We start from the raw sequence: 21,205 nt of genomic DNA, 5'->3' as shown, positions 1-21,205 counted from the left end.
CATAACTTCTATTTTATTGTGCATTGCTTTTTATAGTATTTGCATATTATATGTATACATTTTTACTGTATATATACATACATATGCATATATAAATTTATTTATAAGAAGATTTTTTATTAATGTATTTAAGTTTTATATTTACACAGAGTTATATTAACACTGATTTTTTTATTTAAAAATGTTGGATTTTCTTTAAGAAAGTCATGTGATGTAATTGGTTACAGTTTATAAAGGAATTGAAGTCAGTAATGCATTTGTTCTGAAGAAGCTCATGTTAGATAAAGCGAGTGAAAGCGCTCAACTTATCAACGGTCCTGTTGTTGGATTTATTGTCTCTTTTTGGTGTTTTGTTTTTAGTTTTGAGTTTGTTCAAGTTTATTTCTTAACTGAACATTCTCATAATTTCTGTAAAGAATTAGTAATAACCTAGCCTGCTTAAACAAAAAAATGAAGTTAAATGCAGCCAGGTGTTGACTGGTGCTTAAATTAATTTGCTTAGCGTCTAGTTGCCTCAAAGTGAAGGCTTTTTTCTGATGTTTACTTTCTGTTTTGCAGGTGAGAAGCAGATGCGGCTAAGTATAACTGACATTCCTTTTGATATGAACTCCAGCTTTGACAAAGAAGTGGAAATGGTGGGCCATCACCCTTTAGACCCAACGTTCAGCAGCACAATGGCATATGTTGGGGCAGAGCATCTTCGCCCAATGCGACTCCCACCCACAAACTGTATTTCTGAACTTACACCTGTAATTAGCACAGTGTATTCTCAAATCCAGACCATGCCAGGAAGGATGGAGCTACCAGGAAACCGTGAGGCTGCTGAAGGCCATGAAGACCTTTCTGATGGAACACAGATCATCCCTCGGCTGCGGAGTCAGTTGATGGACCATGGTCTCTCTCCTACTAATGGTTGTCAGGATTCAACGGACACAGACAGCAACCATGATGAAAAGGGTGGCCTTTTACCTAGTGGGAATAGTACCAGCAGCAGGCAGAGTCCTGCTTATGCCAAAGAAGATCAAAGACCAGCGGAGGGGCCCCCAGCTGCTAAAGGAATCCCCAGCTCAGCCAAAGAAGTGCTGCGGGTTGTAAATGAGGAGGGAGAACAGCTCAAAGCATTTAAGTGTGATCACTGTCGTGTTCTTTTTCTAGACCATGTCATGTTCACTATACATATGGGCTGCCATGGCTTCAGAGACCCTTTTGAGTGCAACATTTGTGGTTATCACAGTCAGGATCGGTACGAGTTCTCCTCGCATATAGTCCGGGGGGAGCACAAAGTGGGCTGAATTCGCTATCTTCTTTCAGATGCTGAAACAGTGCCCCTTTTCCTTGGCCCAAGACTGCACTTTTTTAACTTCTCCTTTGCACTGACTAAATACAGAAGGAGCGCTTAATGACTGCTTTTTTTTATAAAATGACTTATTTAAATTGTATTCATAACACTTCTGTGTCCTGCTTTCGTTTAGTTATTTATTATGTTGCATTTTTGTTTTTATAACTCTTGCTTCTACTTTTACTTGAATAATGGTTGATATACATTTGTTTGGTCCATTTCTTTGCAGAAGCCCACTTAAAGCTTTAAGCATTTGCCATTGAGTTTTACAGATCTTCCCCCTCCACACACGCACACACCAAAAAATCAGGGGCTGTATGATGTATATTGCTTTACCATATGAAATGTTTCCACCTTCATTAGCTTTCTTCAAGGTACATTGTCAGGGGCTCAGGGTGAGTTTTTTTCACCAGGCTTGGATTTCCTCCTTGTGGTCTCTGTGGTAGAGTAGTTATGTTTCACAGAAGTGTCACTCTTGAAGCCTTTTGATTAGACCCAGGTTACTCTTCCCACCCTATGACTGGGTTCACATTTCTCAAAGGTTAGGTAGTGCTGCTTTTCCTTTCACCACTGTTGCCTAAAGATAAAGAATAAGGTACCTGTTTTTATATGAGAGAAGAGGAGTGAAGGAGCTTCCTTTAGTGGAACCCAGAACTATTTGTTGTGCTTTTTCTGCCTAGCATAAACATATTGATGAGTAGCCCATAGCACCGAAGAGTAATTTCATCTCTGAAGTAAAAATATTTTGGTAGCGATATTTACAAAGTTTGTGTTTATGGAAAACTTAGTCTGAGGTCAGTTTCCCAGGGTAAAGCACTGTTAACAAATACTTTGTCTTTTGATGAAAATGGGATATCCCTTCTACTTTATTGCAGTTGACCATCACAGTCATCCAAGTTTTAGTTCAGCTGCTCAACCCTGACATAACATACTTTTCTTTAAACTTTTATTCTGATGTAGTGATCTGTTACATGTTGTAAAAATGCTTTGTGATTATTTAAGAAAAAAGTTAACCACTGAAACTGTTTTTCTGATTTAAAAATGCATTTAGGAATGAATTCTGAGGAAGTTTCTTGTGTGGGTGAAACAAGAAAAGCAGGGTCTGTGACGTACTCAAGTTCAGTCTGAGGACCTCTGTAAAGTTTAAAGGTGATGGAGGGCTTGTATAACACTGAGGTAATTGGGGGTTTAGAACCCCCCTTTACCATTCTATAGACACTGAAGATGAAGGTAACGACTTGCTGGCTGAAAAATCTGTGAGTAGGGCACAATTTGGTATTCTAATCTTAATGTAAAGGCAAAAGCAGTCCAACAGTATACAGTATTCTTTTTAGCAGTAATGCATTCCTTAGGTTGGTTATTTTCAACTAGCCATTTATAAAACCTTGTTTAGTTTGCATAAACTACCCTAAAGATAGAGTAAAGCTGCTTTCAAAGATGTTTTCTTAAAATGGTCATACATTAACTAAAGTTATGTCAGCTATCAGAGGCTTTAAATGTAGTGCCCCCCCCCAAAAAAAAAAGTGAAAGTTACTCAAGAAGAATCTTTGAAACCTTTTACCTTTCACTAAGAATGAAAAAAAAAGAGAAATTTGGACTGTTATTGCTTTGATTTTTTGATTACTGCTGTTGTGTTGCTTTTCCCCTATACCCTATTTCATTACTTTTACAGCTCTGTGTTGTGATTCTGAGGCCTGTAATAGTGAGTCCCAGAGTTATATTAAAAAAAAAAAAAAAAAAAAAAACTAGAGGTGAACATTGAATATTGACAATTGCTGGTTTCAACCCTGTTAGTTGTATATACTGATTTCAAGATCGCCTTACCTTGGGGGGAAAGTAGAAGAGTTTGAAATGCCATGATCTCAAGCTTTAGTATGTGGCTATCCTGGGATGCACACTTGAGTCCCAGAACTTAAAACTTTTGCCAGTGTTTACACGTTAGGCGGACAGACTTGCTGCGTAACATACATTTTTAATCTCGAGACTAAATGTTAGCCTATGAACCAGTGTCCTTTCTGCAAGTTCATTTCATCTCCTGTATTTCTTAGAAGGTTTGGGGCATTGTGTGTATTGTACAGGTTACTTTCTTCTTGTCAGAGGATGACATGAAGAGGTGCCCTGTTTGCACTGCATGTGAGGCAGTGCAAGTCCTGAAGACCACAGTCTCTTTACCAGGGAAGACACATTGTGTTAATTTGAGTGGTAGTGGCCTAGGACTGTATTGGCACTGCTGGTTACTACCTTGAACAGCAGTAATGGGATAAACCTCCTCTCAGAATATATGCACACAGACAAGAGCATACAGTGTGAACTTTGAAGTTTGGTTTGCAAGCCTCATTTTGATACTCCTGTTAAGAGATTGGTTGACAGCCTCATATTTGCTGCTATCCCATTTAAAGAATGTCTTTCTGATGTGTATTTGTAATTCAGCAGCATCAGGTTTTTATTTTGTTTTCTTTTTTTTACATCAGTGCTTTACTGGTGACCTTGATTTTCAAAATTGGAACTCGCTACTTTAAGCAGCTAATAAAAGCACTTCTGCTGTACAGCTGGTAGGCCAAATCCTCATGTTTTTCAAGAAAGGACATCATTACAAGTTGAGTCTGAAAACAAAATGATAGGAGCAAAACTTGTCCGGTCCATGAAGCTGAAAAATGTGATCGCTCTTGCATCTACCTTGATTTTGAGCTGGGGGATGTGTTTGTGTGCCTTATGTGATCTTAATTTCAGATGGTTTGGCTGCAGGAATTATGTAACCTTTTGCCTGCCACACAAGGACATTTCATCTGCTTTTTCTTCCACTGTGGTCCTTTATCAGACTTGGCAAAGCTATACCTCTAAACTTTTTTTTTCTTTTCTTTTCTGCAGCATGAGTAAAGAACTAACTCTAAAAGAAAATCCGATCATCATCTGTAGTAAAGTTGAGTCTTAGAACCTTTTTAATTTTGCCAAGGCCTATCCTGGCTTCAAAATCTGGCAAGAGGTCCTATAACAGAGATCATGATGGTGGCTGACCACTTTTTTTTGTTTATACCCGAGTCACAGTGAGGATTGCAGAGTGAGTACTCCTTAATATGACTATTTACTGAAAGTGCAATAGGGCCTTTATTGTAAAGAAAAAAGCTTTAGCCAGTTTTCCTCTGGGGAGAGGGAGTCTATATTGTAGCCATCTTATGACTTGTGCACCAGAAGGGAAGAGGAATAAAGAGACAGAAGGACGGACAGGGGGTTGCACATGGCTTAATCAAGCATCAGAAGAGAGAAAAATAAGGTTAAAGGTAGCATTCTCTTCTGGCTCAAAATAGCGTAAGAAAAAGTTTAAAATGACCAGCCAACCATTTTCTTTGGAGGGATGCTTCAGCACAAGATACAAGATGCCCACTGCTGTCATTAAGGAGGGTGTTGTGCTGCTTATCTTCCCCTATAGACAACAAATTTGAAGATATTTTCTGAACCATGAGGGAGAAAGGGGGGGGGTATAATCTCAGGAGGGTGTTACATCTCCTCAGTAGCATCCACAGAAAAGTCTGCTGTCATGCTGTAAACCCCATCCTTTTCTGTGTGATCCTACCTGTATCTGATAGCTGTAGAGAGAGTAGTACAGAGTTTGGGTCACCTTATTTGGGTATGTCTTACTCACCCAAGAAGACTGATGGGAAATTTCAACTTATAAGGGAGTGTACCATCTTGGAGGAAAATCCCCACCTTGACCATACCTTAGCAACTTCGGTGAAGTTCAAGCATGTCCTTCAGGACCAGGTGGTCTGTCTTTTTCAGATTATTCATTACCATTTAAGGTAGCGGGGTTGCATTCTCTGCTTAAACCATGAGGACAGTGAATTACTGTGCAAATATGCTATACATTCAGCATGGATTCTTACTGGACAGAACCACTCACAATATAGAGGCAGTAACTGCTTTGAAGGGAAAAATGCCTTGACGCTCTAGCTTTGGCCCTTGCAGATAGCTGCCAAACAGGTGTAGGTGTAGTCATATGTTGCCACTCTTAGTTGCATTTGATGCACTTTGCTGAGCCTATTAATGCCACATTTGCAGATATTAATTTTTCAAGGCAGATTTTGTAAGAGTGATGACTGTTTTAGGTTATGGAAAGGGTCAGATACTCTTGATCAAGAGTTATGTTTCAGTTTCTAATGAGGACCTTTTCCAAGTCTCAACAGACTGTTTTCACAGCCCCAGCAATAGCAACAGCAACAACCCAAGGGTCAACAGAACCCCAAGCCAAGTCTGAGCAATGGGTTCAGAAAACAGAGGTCCTGTGTTTTCTGAAAGGCAGCTCAGGAGCTATGTTTCAGGGGTCCTTCAGCAGTTTTGTTTCTCCTACTGGACAAGAAGTTGGCAGAACTGTCCAGCAGAGTCTCTGCTGGTGGGTTGGTAAGGGGGATAGTAAGTTGAGGTTAGAAATTGGCTTTTCTTTCCCCCAAACCTGCTAGGTAATTTCTTGAGGATAACTTCTGCAGACACTGTCTCAAGCTTGTATGATGCAGGAAAGCCGCATTCTAATGGTGTCCTTAGCTTGCCTTGCAGTGGAAGATAGAGTATTCAAGTATTCCCATGATAGCATTTGTTCATCAACACCTTGTACCTTCTAGAAGGCTGTGCCACTACTTTAGCAGATTCCAATGATGTAGTTCACCACAAGTGCCTTTCTTTTGTACTGTGGGAGATGGCTTAAAATGCCCATTTTGGACATGGAGGGAAACGTTGTCTTGCATGTAAATGTGTTTGAGAGAAGGGTGGTGTTTCTGGCTTTGATGCATTTCATTCCATATTTACCCATAGGACTAATTTTGTTACTCATGGTCAGTGTAGCTATAGTACATCAACAGATGGGTTGAGATGGCTTTCTTACATTTATGAGTATTTGAATGGGTCAGATAGATCTTCATGCTTACAGAGGTGTATAATCTGGGCAAGTTCCATTCTAGTTTATGGTATGGTGAATAGTTCGAAAGCCATAAGCGTGTATGTTGTAATCTGTCAATTGGGGTCATCTAGTTTAGGCTCTATCTGCATCTCCCAGCAGTGCTAGGTGCAAGATATCATTCACCCTTGTTCCTTGCAAGGCTTGCACTGGTTATCTTCATGGCCATTTGGCCTGAGGGTCTGCTGCTGTGTGCGTTCCCACCACTGTCCTTAATTTAAAAACATCTCAAGTATGAACAGAGAAAAAACATCTTAAATACTGATGATCCCTTTCTAGCCTTGACTATCGTGGTTTTGCTTTGCTTCTTAGATCCAGTCAACTTGTCTCAGCTGTCAAGTCAGAGAAACCTGGATCACCACAGACTTGGACTGATGGCATAATGCTTCTTATTCCAATAGCTGTGTGGGCCTCTGGTCTTATTGAATGAGATCTGCCACAGTTTTGCTTTCATACAGGCCACCTTCCAAGAAAGCCTGTGTGTGTGGGGGGGGTTTATCTCTTTGGTTGACTGATAAAAACTGTATGGCCAAAGGTACACCTTTCCTCTTGGAGTTTCTGCTTTCCATAGTAGGGGGTGGATGGCTGGTCCTTATCCCTAAGGCTTTTTAACAGTGTAAGGATGAGCGTTCTATTATACCCTGTAGTCAGAGAGTATGCTTCTTCTGCAGACCTGAATTTTGCACGAAGTAATCTCCCTTTTTGAACTTTTCCATTCAGTAAGTATTAAGCTTCTCATGGAAGACTTTCCTCTTGGTGTTTGCATCTGCTAGAGTTGTTACAGCTTCAAGCCTTACTGCTACATTGTACTTTTTGGCCATTGACAGAAAGTGTGTGCATCTGCCTGCCATCCATTTTGTAGCTCGCCACCTTTAATTCTACTAGTGCATCTCCTTGCCCTTTTTATTTTCCTCACATTAATCAACTGAGTAGGGAACAGTCTGAATACTTGTGACATTCATAGATGAGGTACTGTACCATCTGTGAAGCAGCCTTTTAGGAAAGACATCCAGCCGTTTTTTCCTTTGCAAAAGATAGAGGGCTGAAAAGCAGCTGATGCCCACCTTGGCAAATTGCATAGGCTTATTTGAGAAATGTGAGGTGGTCCTTCCCATTATTCCAGACTGCTATTATGTCAGTGTATCTCTTCATCTAAGACGGTGTTCTGGTGAGATTCACATGGCTGCACACTGATATTTGTTCCATATCTTTACCCAAACACTCACTCACCTTCTGTATGGAGGGTCTCCTTTAGCTCAGTTGTTCTGAGGGGCTTGTGCATTTTAAGATTATTGACACCAGAGGGCCCTTTGCCTGTCTAAGCACTCTGTCCTGTAGCCAGTATCCCACAGTAAAATGTAGTTTGCGAGACAATTGTAAAGATGCATTCTTGAACTTTATGCTGTAACTACAGGATATCCTCTCTCCCTCATTTGCTGTAGCTGTCAGCATGTTGTAACAGGTAACATCTGATGCATGTTTTTGAACGGGCTCTTGCTGTTGCAATATGACAGGAAAACACTGAAGTGGTGCGCAGGAATCCATTTAGTCTTAAGGCCTGGGTCTATCCTGGGAGGTGAAATAGAGGGAATGTGTCAAAAGAAACTTAAGCTACCTATTGCCTGGGTGGCACTAATCCTCTAAATAAGCATGGTCACTATGGGCAGCTTGCACAACTGTTTGTTTTGCCTGTTTATATGTTCTTGGATGCAGATAGTTCAGCATCTGCCCTTTGAGTCTTGTAATCAAGGTAACCAGACTTATCCTCAGAAGGATCCCTGTATTTGGGGAAGCTAAAAGTATGACAAGTGCAGCCATGTATATATTAAGCAGGAACTGGTTTTGACTTGTACACTTGCATCTTTCCACAGCCCACCCATTACTTCAGCCTCCCAACCTCACTGAGTGAGACTTAGTGGCAGATTGAAGTCTTGTACTGTTGGAAATGTAAGCCATTCAGTGATCTTGTATAGGAAATACATTTCTTGTCTGCTAATCTGCTCAGTATATGTCCAGGTTGGCAACAAAAGCAAAAACCCAAACTGTCAAGCAGATGCTGATTGCTTTATAACCTGGAGTTAACAGAAGGCTGTATAGTTGATGCATTTAGCAGCAATGTGCAACATGTACTTTACTAAGAATATTTTAAGTCCTGCATTAGGCATAGCATTTGTACATACTTAAAGGGAGGTAGTCGGGCAGTTGGTGCAAAGGTTATGGTTGCATGCTGTAGTTCTTGTAGTGCAGGGTTTGATTCCCTCAGCCCTCTTTTGCCTACTGTGTGACCTTGAGCAAGTTATTTAACCACGGTGTTCCTTAGTCACTCCTGAAAAGGGTGTGTGTGCGCGTGTGTGTGTGTGTTTTAGTGGGCTTACTTGGTTGACAAATGGGTGTTAGTAAAGTAGCTTGCATTTGCTGTCCTTGTGTTTTCCAGCTCCAGGTTGTACATGTTTTGAATTTTGATCAACTGGCTGCAATTAAACTGGCTTCAGTCGTTCACTCGGATGTACCATGTTAGGTTTTTATGTGCAATACCCTGAAATGTTGAGGGTACTACATATTCTGTACTTTAAAGAAATATGTCAGGATGAGAGGAACCAGTTTTGGGCAAAATATCACAAAACTTAGGCTGAGATGCACAGTGAACCTCAGCAAGAAGTGTTGATTCTGATTTAAGACTTGTTCTTACATGAACATTTATGTATTTAAAGGCTTGGCATCAGGCTGTCTAGGGATTATTTTAACTGAAGGTTGTCCTAATTTTGTACAATGAACTAACCACTTGTCCAGATATTTTAACCCACTTTTTTCTTGTTAGCATTATTTTTAGTTCTACTGTGCCAAAGGTAGCCTTTTAGGTAACATAACACTTAACGTGAATATTTATGAAAAGTAAAAACACAAGCCCTTTCCGGTTCGCCTTTACTGGATGTTTGATCCTGGCCTGAGTGATTCTTAAATGCTGGAAGTAGCCATCTGTACAACTGTAAACCACCCATCCTTTACTGATGGAGCAAGTCTTTTTTCTGCAGTTCCTTTAGAAGGTTATTGATGGTCACAGACGGACTTCGCCATTGTACTATAATGGCTTATCACCATATATAATTCATGCCAACTGCAGACCATTTAACTGTCAATTGCTACTCTATGTAATGCCAGTGTGACTGTGTGTAGCTTTTCATGCTGGGTTGGTTTTTTCAATTGTCTGTTCTCTTAAGTTTCTAATTTGCGGTTTGTCCTGCTTTGTTTGCTCACAAGCAGAAGCTTATTGCATCCCATTAAAGGAGCAAGCCCTTTCTGATGGTCTGTTAGTTTACTCCAGTTTTCACCACTGGGTTTGACAGCACAGTTCATATCTGTCCCTCCAAGAATCCTGTTGTCTGTTATCCAAGGTCTTCAGTAAGCTTCCTTTTACTGATGTACTTCATCTTACAGCTTTTTCTTTCCACCCCCTTTTTTTCTCACCAGCACTGTTGTACCTAGTTTATGTTGCTGGTAGACTGAAACAGGAACATTAAAATGCATGGGCCGTTTAGAAGTCACTTGCTTGATCGGGCATTTCTAAGCTTATTTTTGTATACTGTATGAAGTCAACATTCCCAGGTAGGTGGTACAGTGATGTAAAGGTTAAGAATACTTCATATTGCTAGTGTTCCCAACTTTGAGTCTTATCTGTGCATAATCTGCATGTCTTCCCTGTGTTCATGTAGGTTTCTTCTTGATCTCCATTTTCCTCCCACATCCAGAGATGTACCAATGAGTGAATTGGCAGTCTGCTTAAGTTGATGAGGGTAGAGTGTCCTGCAGTGGACTGACACTTCATCCAGGATTAGTTGTCTGCTTCCTGCTTTTTGCTTGCCCGGATAGGCTTTAGCTCCCCATTGATCCTTAAGTGGGTTTTCTTAAATGAGCAACTCTCTTGCCTGTGGATTGCCTGGGAATGGTGAAAGAGAGTTTGAACAGCTTGCTTTTCTGTATTGGGTGCTACATAAAGGGTCTGTATTCTGCTTTGTAACCTGCCAGTGAAGGTAGGAGTCTTAACAGTAACCAAATGAGCAGCACTGTGGAGGATGGATCTTCGATGTTTGTAGTGGTTTGTGTGTATAGACATGTTTGTACTTCCATCGTTGCATGTCAGCTATAGAAGGTGGGGTGAGATTTGGAAGGCCATAACAAAAAGCCAATACCTGATCTCAGCTGGGTTTACTTGTATACATTTGTCCTCCAGAGAGAACAAATCAAGATGTTGGTTGTTCATGTCCCCAGCATTTGTGGTTAGTAGGGGACAAAAAAAATTCGAAAGAACTGTGCTGTGGCTGTAGGCTCATAAAATTAATAGTTTTCCACATTAACTGCAATCTATTGCTTTCCTTTAAAAAGATGCTTACTCACAACTAAAGTCACTAGATCAAGAGCAGCAAATGAGAACTTCAGAAATAGTGAATTTTCTGTTGAGCAAAGAGAAGTCCCTTTTAGCGCTTGGATATTTTATAACCTCACCATTTAAGGAGGAGATAAATTGAGACATTTCTGCAAGCAGGTGATGCTTACAGGTAGGACTACTTCCCCTTTCCAGGTTTACAACGCAATATTTTCATGTTCACAGCTACCAGCACACCTTTATGGACCCTTCCTTATGTTGGTATGTGGTAGGTCATTTTATACTCACATATTTGCTTAATGTGGTTTTGAAGGAAATTTCAGACAGTGTCATCATAACAAGTCTGATGCATTTGCGTCTGCCTTCATATATCCAAGTACAGTGGCAGTGAATTAAGTCTTGAAAGTGGTTGAGAAAAGTGCCAGTTCTATACTACATCTGTAGTGCAGCTAAAATTATCCCCTTGATTGTTGTACTGAAGTTCTTGTGTAACCATCTGCACTTGGTCTGCTGGTTGTATCTATCCTATATTTTATCAGTATGCCTCCATCCATTCTTTGGGAAGGGATGGTGTGAATTTTAGAAACTGGAGAAATTTGACTAATTTAGGTAATATCTGCCTAGGAATTACCGAGCTTAGCAATATGTTGGCATTCTTGTTTGTGTGAATTAATCAGAACCTTGCAGTTGGAAGAATCTAAAGAGCACTATTGTCCCTTCCTCATAGATACAGATCTTATTTTTTATTGTATAAGCTGTATCTCATTTTAAGAGCAGGATAAACATGTTAATAATTTGATGATGCATCTTTTTAAAGACCACTTCTGTCATATAATCAGGGCTGTGTTAATAATAGGGTTGCTGTTGCAGTCCATGCACAGTCACAAGCCTGATGCTAAAAGTGACTAAGTAACAGATGGTAAAAGCTACCGAAGCTGAAATTAACTTTGAAATGGTTATGACAGTTCTTAATAGGTGTAAGATGGTGTAAAACTTTGATTGGGACCTTCTGTAAATGACTGTAAAACATCTTTTTCACATTTGGTTTGATTTGTAACTTTTCCTTTTGCTTCATTTTCAGAGGGTAATTCTTTATTATACAGTAAGTTACTCATTGTCATTCAGTGTTTTTAGGTACCAACTCTGTAAGTTTTCTCTTCCTGTCCTGGGTTTTGAAGGCTTTTTCTGTGATGTGTCAAGGTTCATTTTATGTTTATTTAACCCACATGCAGATCAGACCTTTGTACTATATGGTCCACCAAGTTTCTGAGGGATGACTGATGTAGAACATTTTGTCCACAAACTCAGAGACATCAGTCAGTGCCTGTGGACTTCATTCCCTGGGTATACATCAGAGCCCACTTGTTGGCTGTTTCCCTGTTTATCGCACTGCACATATGAAGTATGGGTAGTCACTGTTAAGTTCCACAAGGTAGAGTTCTTGAGTGGTAGACCATAGCTTGGGAAGTAGTCTGCGTTAATTAAGTGCTTAATGTTTAGGAAATGGGGAAGGTCACATCAGGCAACAAAAAAATTTGTCAAGTACATTTTTTTTTTCAAATTGAAATGTAATTGGTGTAAACTGTTAAGTAGTGTTACTAAGAAGTTTGCATATTTCAACTTGGTTCATGAGTTTTCAAAAACATAACTATCATCTGACCATTGCTGTACTTTAAAGCACGTTTAGTTCATGGGCTATGTTAGATGCAGTTAGAAGCTGTCCACTGTAATGTTATGTTCCACTTTACTAAGTTATGAAGGTAGCGGTTTGCTTCCCTTAAACAGATGAAGGCTGAATCACTCAGAACTGAAGCTTGAATTACCCAGCAAAACGGGGTAAAACTTTCAACATAAAAAAAAAAAAAAAAACTAGTAAGAATGCATTTACTGAGTAGGCTGAGTACTTGGACTTGGCAGTAGGTCTTAAGAGAACCGGCACTGTGTACATACCAGGATTTCCTCTTCTGAGAGCTTTGTTTTGGCACAGAATTATTGTTGCATTCTTTTGTTCTCTTGCTTGGGACTACATACACATAACTAATTCCATCCATGCAGTCAGTATATTTGGGGTGTTTACTTAGTCATTATCTTAATCCTAACTTACATTGTAGGAGATCACCTGTGTTCAGATCCAAAAAATCAGAAATTCTGACCTGTAGCAATGCCATCTCTTCTGTCTGAAGCACACAAACGTCCCAACATTTTTGTAAGCCTGTCTTAAAAGCACTAGAAGCACAAGGCCTGGCCTACGATTTGAAGGATAATAGTACTGTGTAGCCAGTGTAGAGATCAGTGTTCTTCACATGATCATCTCTGGTATGAATTCCAGTGAGAAGGTAATCATAGGTTGAGTCTTTCCCCAGCCTGGTTTGCAACCCAAGCGGTCTGTTTTTCACAAGATGTGAGCTGTCGGCTGGCAATGTAAAATGTGGCAGGAAAAACATTCCCTGACCCAACAGTACTGGGGTTCTAGTGCTGCAACTTTTGTGCAGAGAGGAGGCCAGCCGCCATATATTCAGTGGGTCATTGAGTTCCTGGCAGTGGTTCTGTAGTTGCACTAATTCAAGATTGAGGAAGCTGTTTTCTTGGACAGCTCAGAGTCAGCTTTGCTAGTGAGAGTTGACAGGGCCATATTTTCCCCACACCTGATGGGCGTGCAGATATGCTGTGGGTGTGAATGTGTGCTCTGTTCAGTTTCTTGAGTTGCGACTGAGCAGAAGTGAGGCCATAGTTTGACATTGCCACAGGACCCAACCTAGGTATCTATATCAAGTGCAACCTCTGTCATGTGCCTCCACCTGGGCCGAGAGCCCATCATCTGTCAGGTCCTGCCATTGTCAGAATTGTCATGTGAGCACAGACCACTCACTTGTGGAACTGAGGTGAGAATGAACCCCCTTCCTTTGGAACTTGCCTGGAAAGAGGGATATGGAGAAGGGCAGAGGTTCTTGATTTTGAAATGGACATGTGCATGTGGTAGTGATAAAAAGAACTCTTCAGCTTCTAAAGTTCTCCGTGGGCTGTCCTGTTGCTTCCATGCCCTTATTCCATTAAAGAAATTTGTTTGAGAATTTGGGATTGAAGGCTAAAAAGCCTTGGGAGTATCCGCCAATGAACTTGCTGATTTAAACCATATGATTTGTAGTTCTCCAACCATTGTCTTCTTCTGCCACTTATCCTCCTGCTTAACTGCATTGACATCCTGTTGAAGCAGTATCAGAATGCAAACCACCTGTTTGAGCCTCTTTGGTCCTAGACAAGCAGATGAGCAGTCCAAAACTGTGGACATGGTGGAAAAGAAAACACCAAGGCCCCTAAACTGTTTTAACTTGTCCTAATTACAATTCTTCCTTGAGAGTCAGGATGTACATTTCTAGGGTGAAGGTACATTTTTCCACAGTTTTGTCTTAATCTCAATCTTGTTAATGAAAAAAAAAAAACGGTGTACCTAGTAGAGGCTTCTAGAATAGTCCCTTAAGGTTCTGTGTTTTCTGACATTGAAGAACCTTTCATCTTCAGCATATGAATTTCATGACTGACAAACCTGCCTGCCTTTATTCAAATCAGTTGGTTCAGCAAACCTGTAGTTAATTTCATGGAAGATGCTGCACTTGTCTTTTAGCTTTACCTGCAAGGTCTTGGAGCTACATAATTTTATTTGGTAATCCTAGTTTTTCGCAAGGATCAGGTGTCCCTTAGGACTCCCCAATGTTTTTGGTGGAGAGTTGTCTCAAACTGTCCTTTAATCAGTCAATTCACCTTTCCCATTTTCTGTCAGGGGACAAAGTCCATGGGGAGTGGGAAAATAAGTGCCTTCTGTACCCTTGATGTAAACCACCAGTCAGGCTTTTACCTTAGGGAGGAATGCATGAGAAATGCCAGCCTTGACAGTAGATTATTAAAGCCCCTTGGACAATCCCAACTGGCAAAAAGATTTTATATTGATACTTAACAATATGCACTGTGTTCTCCACTTGGTTACCTAGAACAATGTATGCTAAACAAGCCAGTTGAAGTGGACTCACTTCAGCCCAGAACCTAAAGCCACATGAAGCTGTTTATACAGTATAGCAATTATTAGATCAAGTCCATTATAAGGATGGGCACGTTTATAAACAGTGTGTAAATATTAGACATGTTAGATTAAATAAAAAAAATGACCAGTAGAAAGCACTGCAGTTGCCTTTAATTTCTTTCTGGCATTATGAAGGGCATATGCTGCTTTGTGCTTTAGTATTGTTGACACTTTACTACAGTTTCTCATCAAATACTCATGGAGGGTTAGATTTGTCTTTTAGCAAGCTTGATTTTTTAACATTTACTATGTGTAGCTTTTATTTTTGCAACCAAAGGTAATGCTTTACTTCTGTTTTTCATTTTTAAGGATTCCTTTGACAGCTCAGTTTCTGAAGTATTTCATTCTATAAAAAAACTTCAAAGCTGGGAGTCCAAACACCAAGACAAGTGTTTTCTTGCTTTTTAATGATGGACAAACATGCAAGAACTCTTTCTAGTCTTCCGTTGTGCAAGAGTTCATCATCATATGAATGTTGGAAGCTCTCCAGCTGCAACCGTTTCTCAAAACTCTGTTTTGAAATGTTATTCCTCCTCTAAGGCATTTGGGTATAAATGTTCACTGAACTGTTAATATAAATCATGATTTATTTGATAGTCTCACTTCATTTCTTTTTCAACTGAGATGTAAATCAAATCACTTTTTCCCCAGTTGCTGTAAAAGTGAGTCTGAATCTGACTGAGTGAAAGCTTAGTCTGATGAAGATTTAATTAACCCAGCCAACAATTGTTTTCAGGGAATTTGTCTTTGAAAATTCAGTACATGCGTATTATCAGAACCAGAATTCAGTACTTGCAGAACTCGTTATGTTATGAAACGAGGTCTGCTAAGCTAAGAAGGGGGGTGTATAAAGTATTCAGAACTATTCTGTATTATTTTCTTTTTTAATATACTTTGGAAGAGAAATAAGGTGAGAATTCGTCTTCAGTGGTGTAATGGCCTTTTCAGCCTTATAAGAAGGATGGCTGCTGCTTAGTCATCGTTCCTCATCGAAGTCATGCAGCTCAGCACCTTCAAAAGGCAACCTGCCCATTTCAATTCTGTGTAAGTGGACACACTGCAAGGGGTTATTGCTACATCTGGGACATGTGTGAATCGTTCAGCGTGTGCAGCAGCTGTTGGTAGTTGTGCAATTGTCTGCTACGGCTATGCAACCTCACACGAATAGGAGTAACTGAACCGGGATGACCGTGTAATACCCCCGGCCGAGGACTCCCGCTGTGGAGAAAGGCATCAGTTACTTGAGGAATCAGTGTCCCAGTACTCAGTATTTCTTGCAGGCACCTTTGGTTTGGATGGTTACTGCCCTCGTGCAGTCAGATTATTCCTGCGCAGGCTTCCTTTGCTGAAGTAATCAGCAAAGCAGGATTTGCAATGCAGTGTGACTGGCACGGTGCTGTTCACCAAAGTGACACACCCCTCCCACGACTACGAAATTTGAAGGGTTTTCCTCTCCCTGCCTCAAACCCTCGGGGACACATTACTACTTATTTGCATACACACCTCTTTGAAAAGTGACTAACCTGTTTTCTGAAAAACACAAGGATGTATGCGGTACTGAAATCTGGTTGTGAGAATACATAAGTACTGAAAATACTTCTTAGATTGTATGGAGTTAAGCTGCTAAAATGTATGTATATTCTAGCTAAACTTCAGTTGCAAAAAATGAAACAAAGCTTTGAGGGTATTACATTTGAAGTGCTACAGGTTGTTTCTGAGAGCTTCCCTGGTGTTGCGAAGTATCACTCTCGTGAGGGAATTAAGAGAAGTACAAGCTCTGCTTCCGTAGTTCAAAGTATGGTTACTTCTAATAGTTTTTAACCATGCTAATAGTGAAACTAAAGGTGTTTTTGATGCTTTTATCAAGAAAATACATCATCTGACTGATTCACTTGTAAAAAGTAGTTCAGGTTTGGCAGATGTAAGTGACCACTTTGATATGCAAAGTATATGTAGATAGATGGTGAACTGAACCAGCATAAATAGTTGCTTTTCATGTTTTCTTCATGAAATCTGGAGTAGCTTCAGTTCTGGACAGAAGACAAATCTGGCAATGTGAATAGCCTATCCTGAGAGTACTTTAAACAAGCTTAGCATTATCTCAGTTTCTGAGGTTGCTTTATTTTGTAGAGAAGACAGCTTTCTTCATCTAGGAGCTGAAAAACTGGGCAGTGCCAAGGAGAATGTGCTAAACTTTTCACATCATGTCTGATTCTTTTGTTTTCCTTCACTTGTAGGAGTAAGACATTGCCTTTATTCAGGATGTCTTGCATTTCTCAAACTCTTTTAAGGGTCATTCTAAGAAATCTAAGAATTTATACAGCGATGGAAAGCATTTTAGTGGAGGTTGGCTGTTTAAACCTTAGATTAGCATACAAAAGTATTGAACCACCTCCACTCTTCAGCAGCCAATTTGTAACTTTCTACTCCCATAGTTCAGTACACTGCTTATGCAAGCAGAGGTTTTCCATAAATCTGTTTTTTTTTTCATGTTTCAAAGAGCAGCTGAAAACAAAAAACTATTTCAAACCTGTTTTGTGGTACAAGAATTCAAACTAGTAAATCTTCATTCTTTGATACATTTTGACCTGAAAGATGATTAATTGGACATTTCTATCTTTCCCTCATTTGATGGTTTTGGGGATTCATAGTGGGATAGCATTTAATTAGTGGCCATCCTGTTTTTACAAATTGTTCAACCCCAGCTGTAGCAGGCTTCAAATAAAATTGTGTGTGTAGTAGCCCCCACATCTAGATAACTTTTATGACTGTCACACTTAGGTTTATTTGCTTCAAGTTATTGGACAGGCTTCAACGTTGCAGTACTGCTTTTGCCACTTCTTGGGTAGTTTATATATAGACAGAGAATCTTTTAAAAAAATTAACTTGAAACTTTGTTGATGAGGCTTTCCTAAAAGCCATGGGTTGCCTGTTTAGCAGAATCACCATGCTCTAAATTCCATGCTGCTTATGAGAAATTTCAGCATTACCTTCTGGGCCTTTGGGATCATCTGGCAAAACTGTTGTATCTACCTAGATTTCATCCTTAAAGAAGCTGAACTGAAAGTTAGACACAGTGAGTTGAAACCTGGAAAAATCCTCCTCACTATCCCAAGTGGTGCATTGTCTATCAATTGTGCTTAAAGGCTTCTGCTCTGGAGCTCTGTTGTTTAGGGAGTGTGTGAAAATATAAAAAATGTTTCGAAGTGCTTTTAGCACTAAAGCTATTCAGCAATGTTCTCCCCTGAGGAGTTCAGCTGAGGGCAGTTCACATGCAAAGTTATAAAAGGAGTAAAAGTTTTTTTGTGTTTTTGTTTTTTTTGCAGGGTTGCCATACAGATCTTTGTCATTGTCCATACATGTCTAACTACAGACCATTTATCTGACTAGCACAGTTGTGTCTGCGAATGGTAAATGCAGCCCCGGACCTTCCTGGAATTAAAACTGTAATTGGAACAATTCCAGCTGTTTATGTCCTTGACAAAGAAAATGTACTTGTTTTGGTCACCTTGTCAAGGCATAGCAAATGATGTGTTTTTTTTTTTTCCTTCATTCCTTAGGTGTGTGCTTCAGAAGGCAGCATCAGGAGTTTGGTTAATTTATACAACGTAAAAAGAAATGGATTGCTGTCTGTGTAGTCTTGCTGTCCTGTGGCCCATTAGTTGGCTAATCATCCTTTGACTAATTTAACAATTTCCATTAACTGTTTTTAAGAATTTGTTAATTTTAGGAATAAGCGCTACAGCCGTTAAATTGTGTTCTCACTTTCAACAAGCACTGCTGTCCTGACCATGATTTCAGGAGTTGGATCTCCTTTTGCAACTCAGTGCTTTTGGATTGTGCACTCTGAGCACTTCTTTCTGCATCTGTAGAAGGTTTTATTACTGATCGTGAATTATTCCCGCCATTACTGCAGTTGGTCTGTAGAAGTGAGATATAACATACATTCAGGTAGATTTTTATATCCATTAAATTTCAAGAATGCTGTCTGCATTGGTTACTTAACACCCTTGCACCCTCACTAATTGAATACTCTGTCCATGTGCTAGTAGGATGATCCAGTAAGTCTTGCAAGTTCATAATTTTATATTGTTCCTTTGTTCATAATTTTATATTGTTCCTTTGCTACTTAGAGCACTTCCTGAATTACAGTGGAGAATCCGATGTGGGAATATGTTTAGTGGTAACCTTTTAGTCCACTGCACATCTTCCATGCCAGCAGAAAGCTTTAACACACTTTCAAGTGCAGGAGCTGGAAAATGCAAATTATTACATGTCTAGAAAAGGGTTTAAGAAAAAGGCAATCCAGCTGTTCTCCACTGCAAAGGGTTTTCTCAGATGAGCTAGTATAAGTACACCCATGTATATACTGGCTGGTTTGTATGTAATAACATTATTCAATACTAAACACTAACTCTGGTTAAAATTGGTTATTTCTTTTATTCGTTTAAAAAGGCACTTGTATTGTTTTCTTTCACATTATCTGTGGGGAACAGGCAGATCTGAAGAAAGCATTGTCCAACTTTTCACCCTTCATTGCATCCAGCTGAGAAGCTGATGGTGGGAGATGTATTTTATAATGCATTTGAGAATGCCCTGACTAGATGTACCTCCCAGTGTCTATAAGTAATCACTGCTGACCTGAAAGTTGTACCAAAGTTGTCTTATTTTCTTGTTTTCCCTCCCTGCATCAGAGCTCCACAAACTCTGGATGCACATTTTTTTTTAAATTCTGGGCTAATATGTTGGAAATGTAAAATGTTTGTGTGTATTGATAAATTTGATGTAAATGCCATAAGGGCAGGTGACAGGGTTTATAAGGCAGTATCTTTGATCAGAGATATGAGGGCTTTTTAAAATGTTCACTTGTTTCTGTCACCACAGTAAATGTTATGAAGGATGCGACTGACTCGATATCCAAGTTTGATAGATTGCTGCAAAGTTTACTCTGAGTGTATATTTATAGGGAGTGGTGGTTATTTATTGAACAGCTGTGATTATCAGACTTGGTTGTCCAAGTAAGATTCCCTGCTTACCTCGTCTTTGAACTTAAGTCTAGGCAAAACAAAGCTCAAAAAAAGCAGAAATAATACTTTTTAAAGTATATATATATTTCTTGCCATATCTCTCATGAACGTCATGAAACTAACGTTTTATATAATTTTTTAACTTATTTAAAGACATGCAGACACCCCAAGTATTTTGTATAACTATTATCTGCTCGCTCTTGTATATAAATTTTTACAGTCTGTTCAAAAGTGCAATATCCCTTTCTAATTATTCCTTTTCCATTCAGAATGTTTGTATTGATAGTATAGCTGACAGTCTCATCTCCGTTTCCTTAAAAAGTTTTTGTGGATATTCTGACTTGCTTTGAATGCCCCACTGCATTGCTTTTGTATATGTAATATATGTAATTAAATATTTGTGTAATGGAGATAAACTACTGTAAGTTTTGTACTGTACTGGCTGAAGGTCTGTTATAAATAAACATTGGAAATATACCAGTTTTCTGCAAGTTCTCTCATTTGATTAGCATCAGCAATGATAGTGAGAAAGGAAGTTTCAGCAGTGTTTGAGGTCCCACAGCAGCAGGTATTTGACATTTTAACAGCCTGATTCTGTCTTAGGCAATCTGTAGTATCACCAGGCCAAAGCATGCAAAGGTGGCGATATAATTTGTGGAAACTGTTTACAAAGATTGTGTCCACAAAAAAGCATAGTGATGGACTAGAATGAGACCCTCAAAGGTCCGGTGTTAATGCATTCCATTAGAAGACCCATTTCAAGTAGGACATTGGAAATTAAGCAGTGTAATTAGCCTGTTATCCTGCAACAGTGATGTATCAAAACATTGGTGCCAGTCCCCGCAGCAGTACTGAAGACTGGTGTTGATAAATGTACCTTGTAATATGACTGCAGACCCAGCAATTAAAACTGGAGCCCGATAACCATTAAGCCAGAATTTGTAGAAGCTTTTAGCCAGGTTTGAGATGTGAATATTGCTGACATTATTTTTAGCTTCCTGACTGACATCATTCTGCACTTTGGAGTGAATGTATTTGAGAGTTCATTGTTGTGTGTGTGAACTGCCTGTGCAGTTTGTTTATTGGCACACATGAATATTGTAAATGAGTACTGTCTGTAACAGATGATATTCAGGAGGGACCTCTGCTGTGGATTAATGATTAAAAACTCCTTTCCTTTGATGTCTTGCATGACTGTTCAGATTATTCAGAGGCCCTCATCTGGAAAGGCATATTGACCAATGGTGCCACTTAAGCAAAATTACACATATTGTAAATAACTTCTACTTCCAGTTGCTGTCAGCTGTAGAACTGATAGAGGTGGTCACCATCCGCTGAAGTGGAAGGGATGTGATAAAAAAATTCTTTACTAGACCCTGTCAGAGCATCTTGTATAGCGAATGCTCATACACTTGAAATCTTTTACTCTGGGGCATTT

General features: G+C 39.6%; 1 protein-coding gene across 2 annotated transcripts in view; it reads left to right on the top strand.

Annotated features, from left to right (window-relative positions):
• IKZF4 (IKAROS family zinc finger 4) overlaps positions 1–20,244 on the top strand; it is a 437,207-nt gene extending 416,963 nt beyond the window's left edge. For both annotated transcript variants that reach the window (XM_044083750.1, XM_044083749.1), the window contains one exon: positions 559–20,244. In XM_044083750.1, coding sequence (XP_043939685.1) covers positions 559–1,292 — 734 coding nt within the window. In that variant the 3' untranslated portion in view covers positions 1,293–20,244. The remainder of the gene's footprint in view (positions 1–558) is intronic.
• Positions 20,245–21,205: the final 961 nt, after the last annotated feature.

Source organism: Protopterus annectens, chromosome 9.part0 (genome assembly GCF_019279795.1).
Source record: "Protopterus annectens isolate FY-2018-M chromosome 9.part0, PAN1.0, whole genome shotgun sequence".
In the NCBI taxonomy this organism is placed as follows: Eukaryota; Metazoa; Chordata; order Ceratodontiformes; family Protopteridae; genus Protopterus; species Protopterus annectens.
This window is presented reverse-complemented; position numbering and strand designations above follow the sequence as displayed.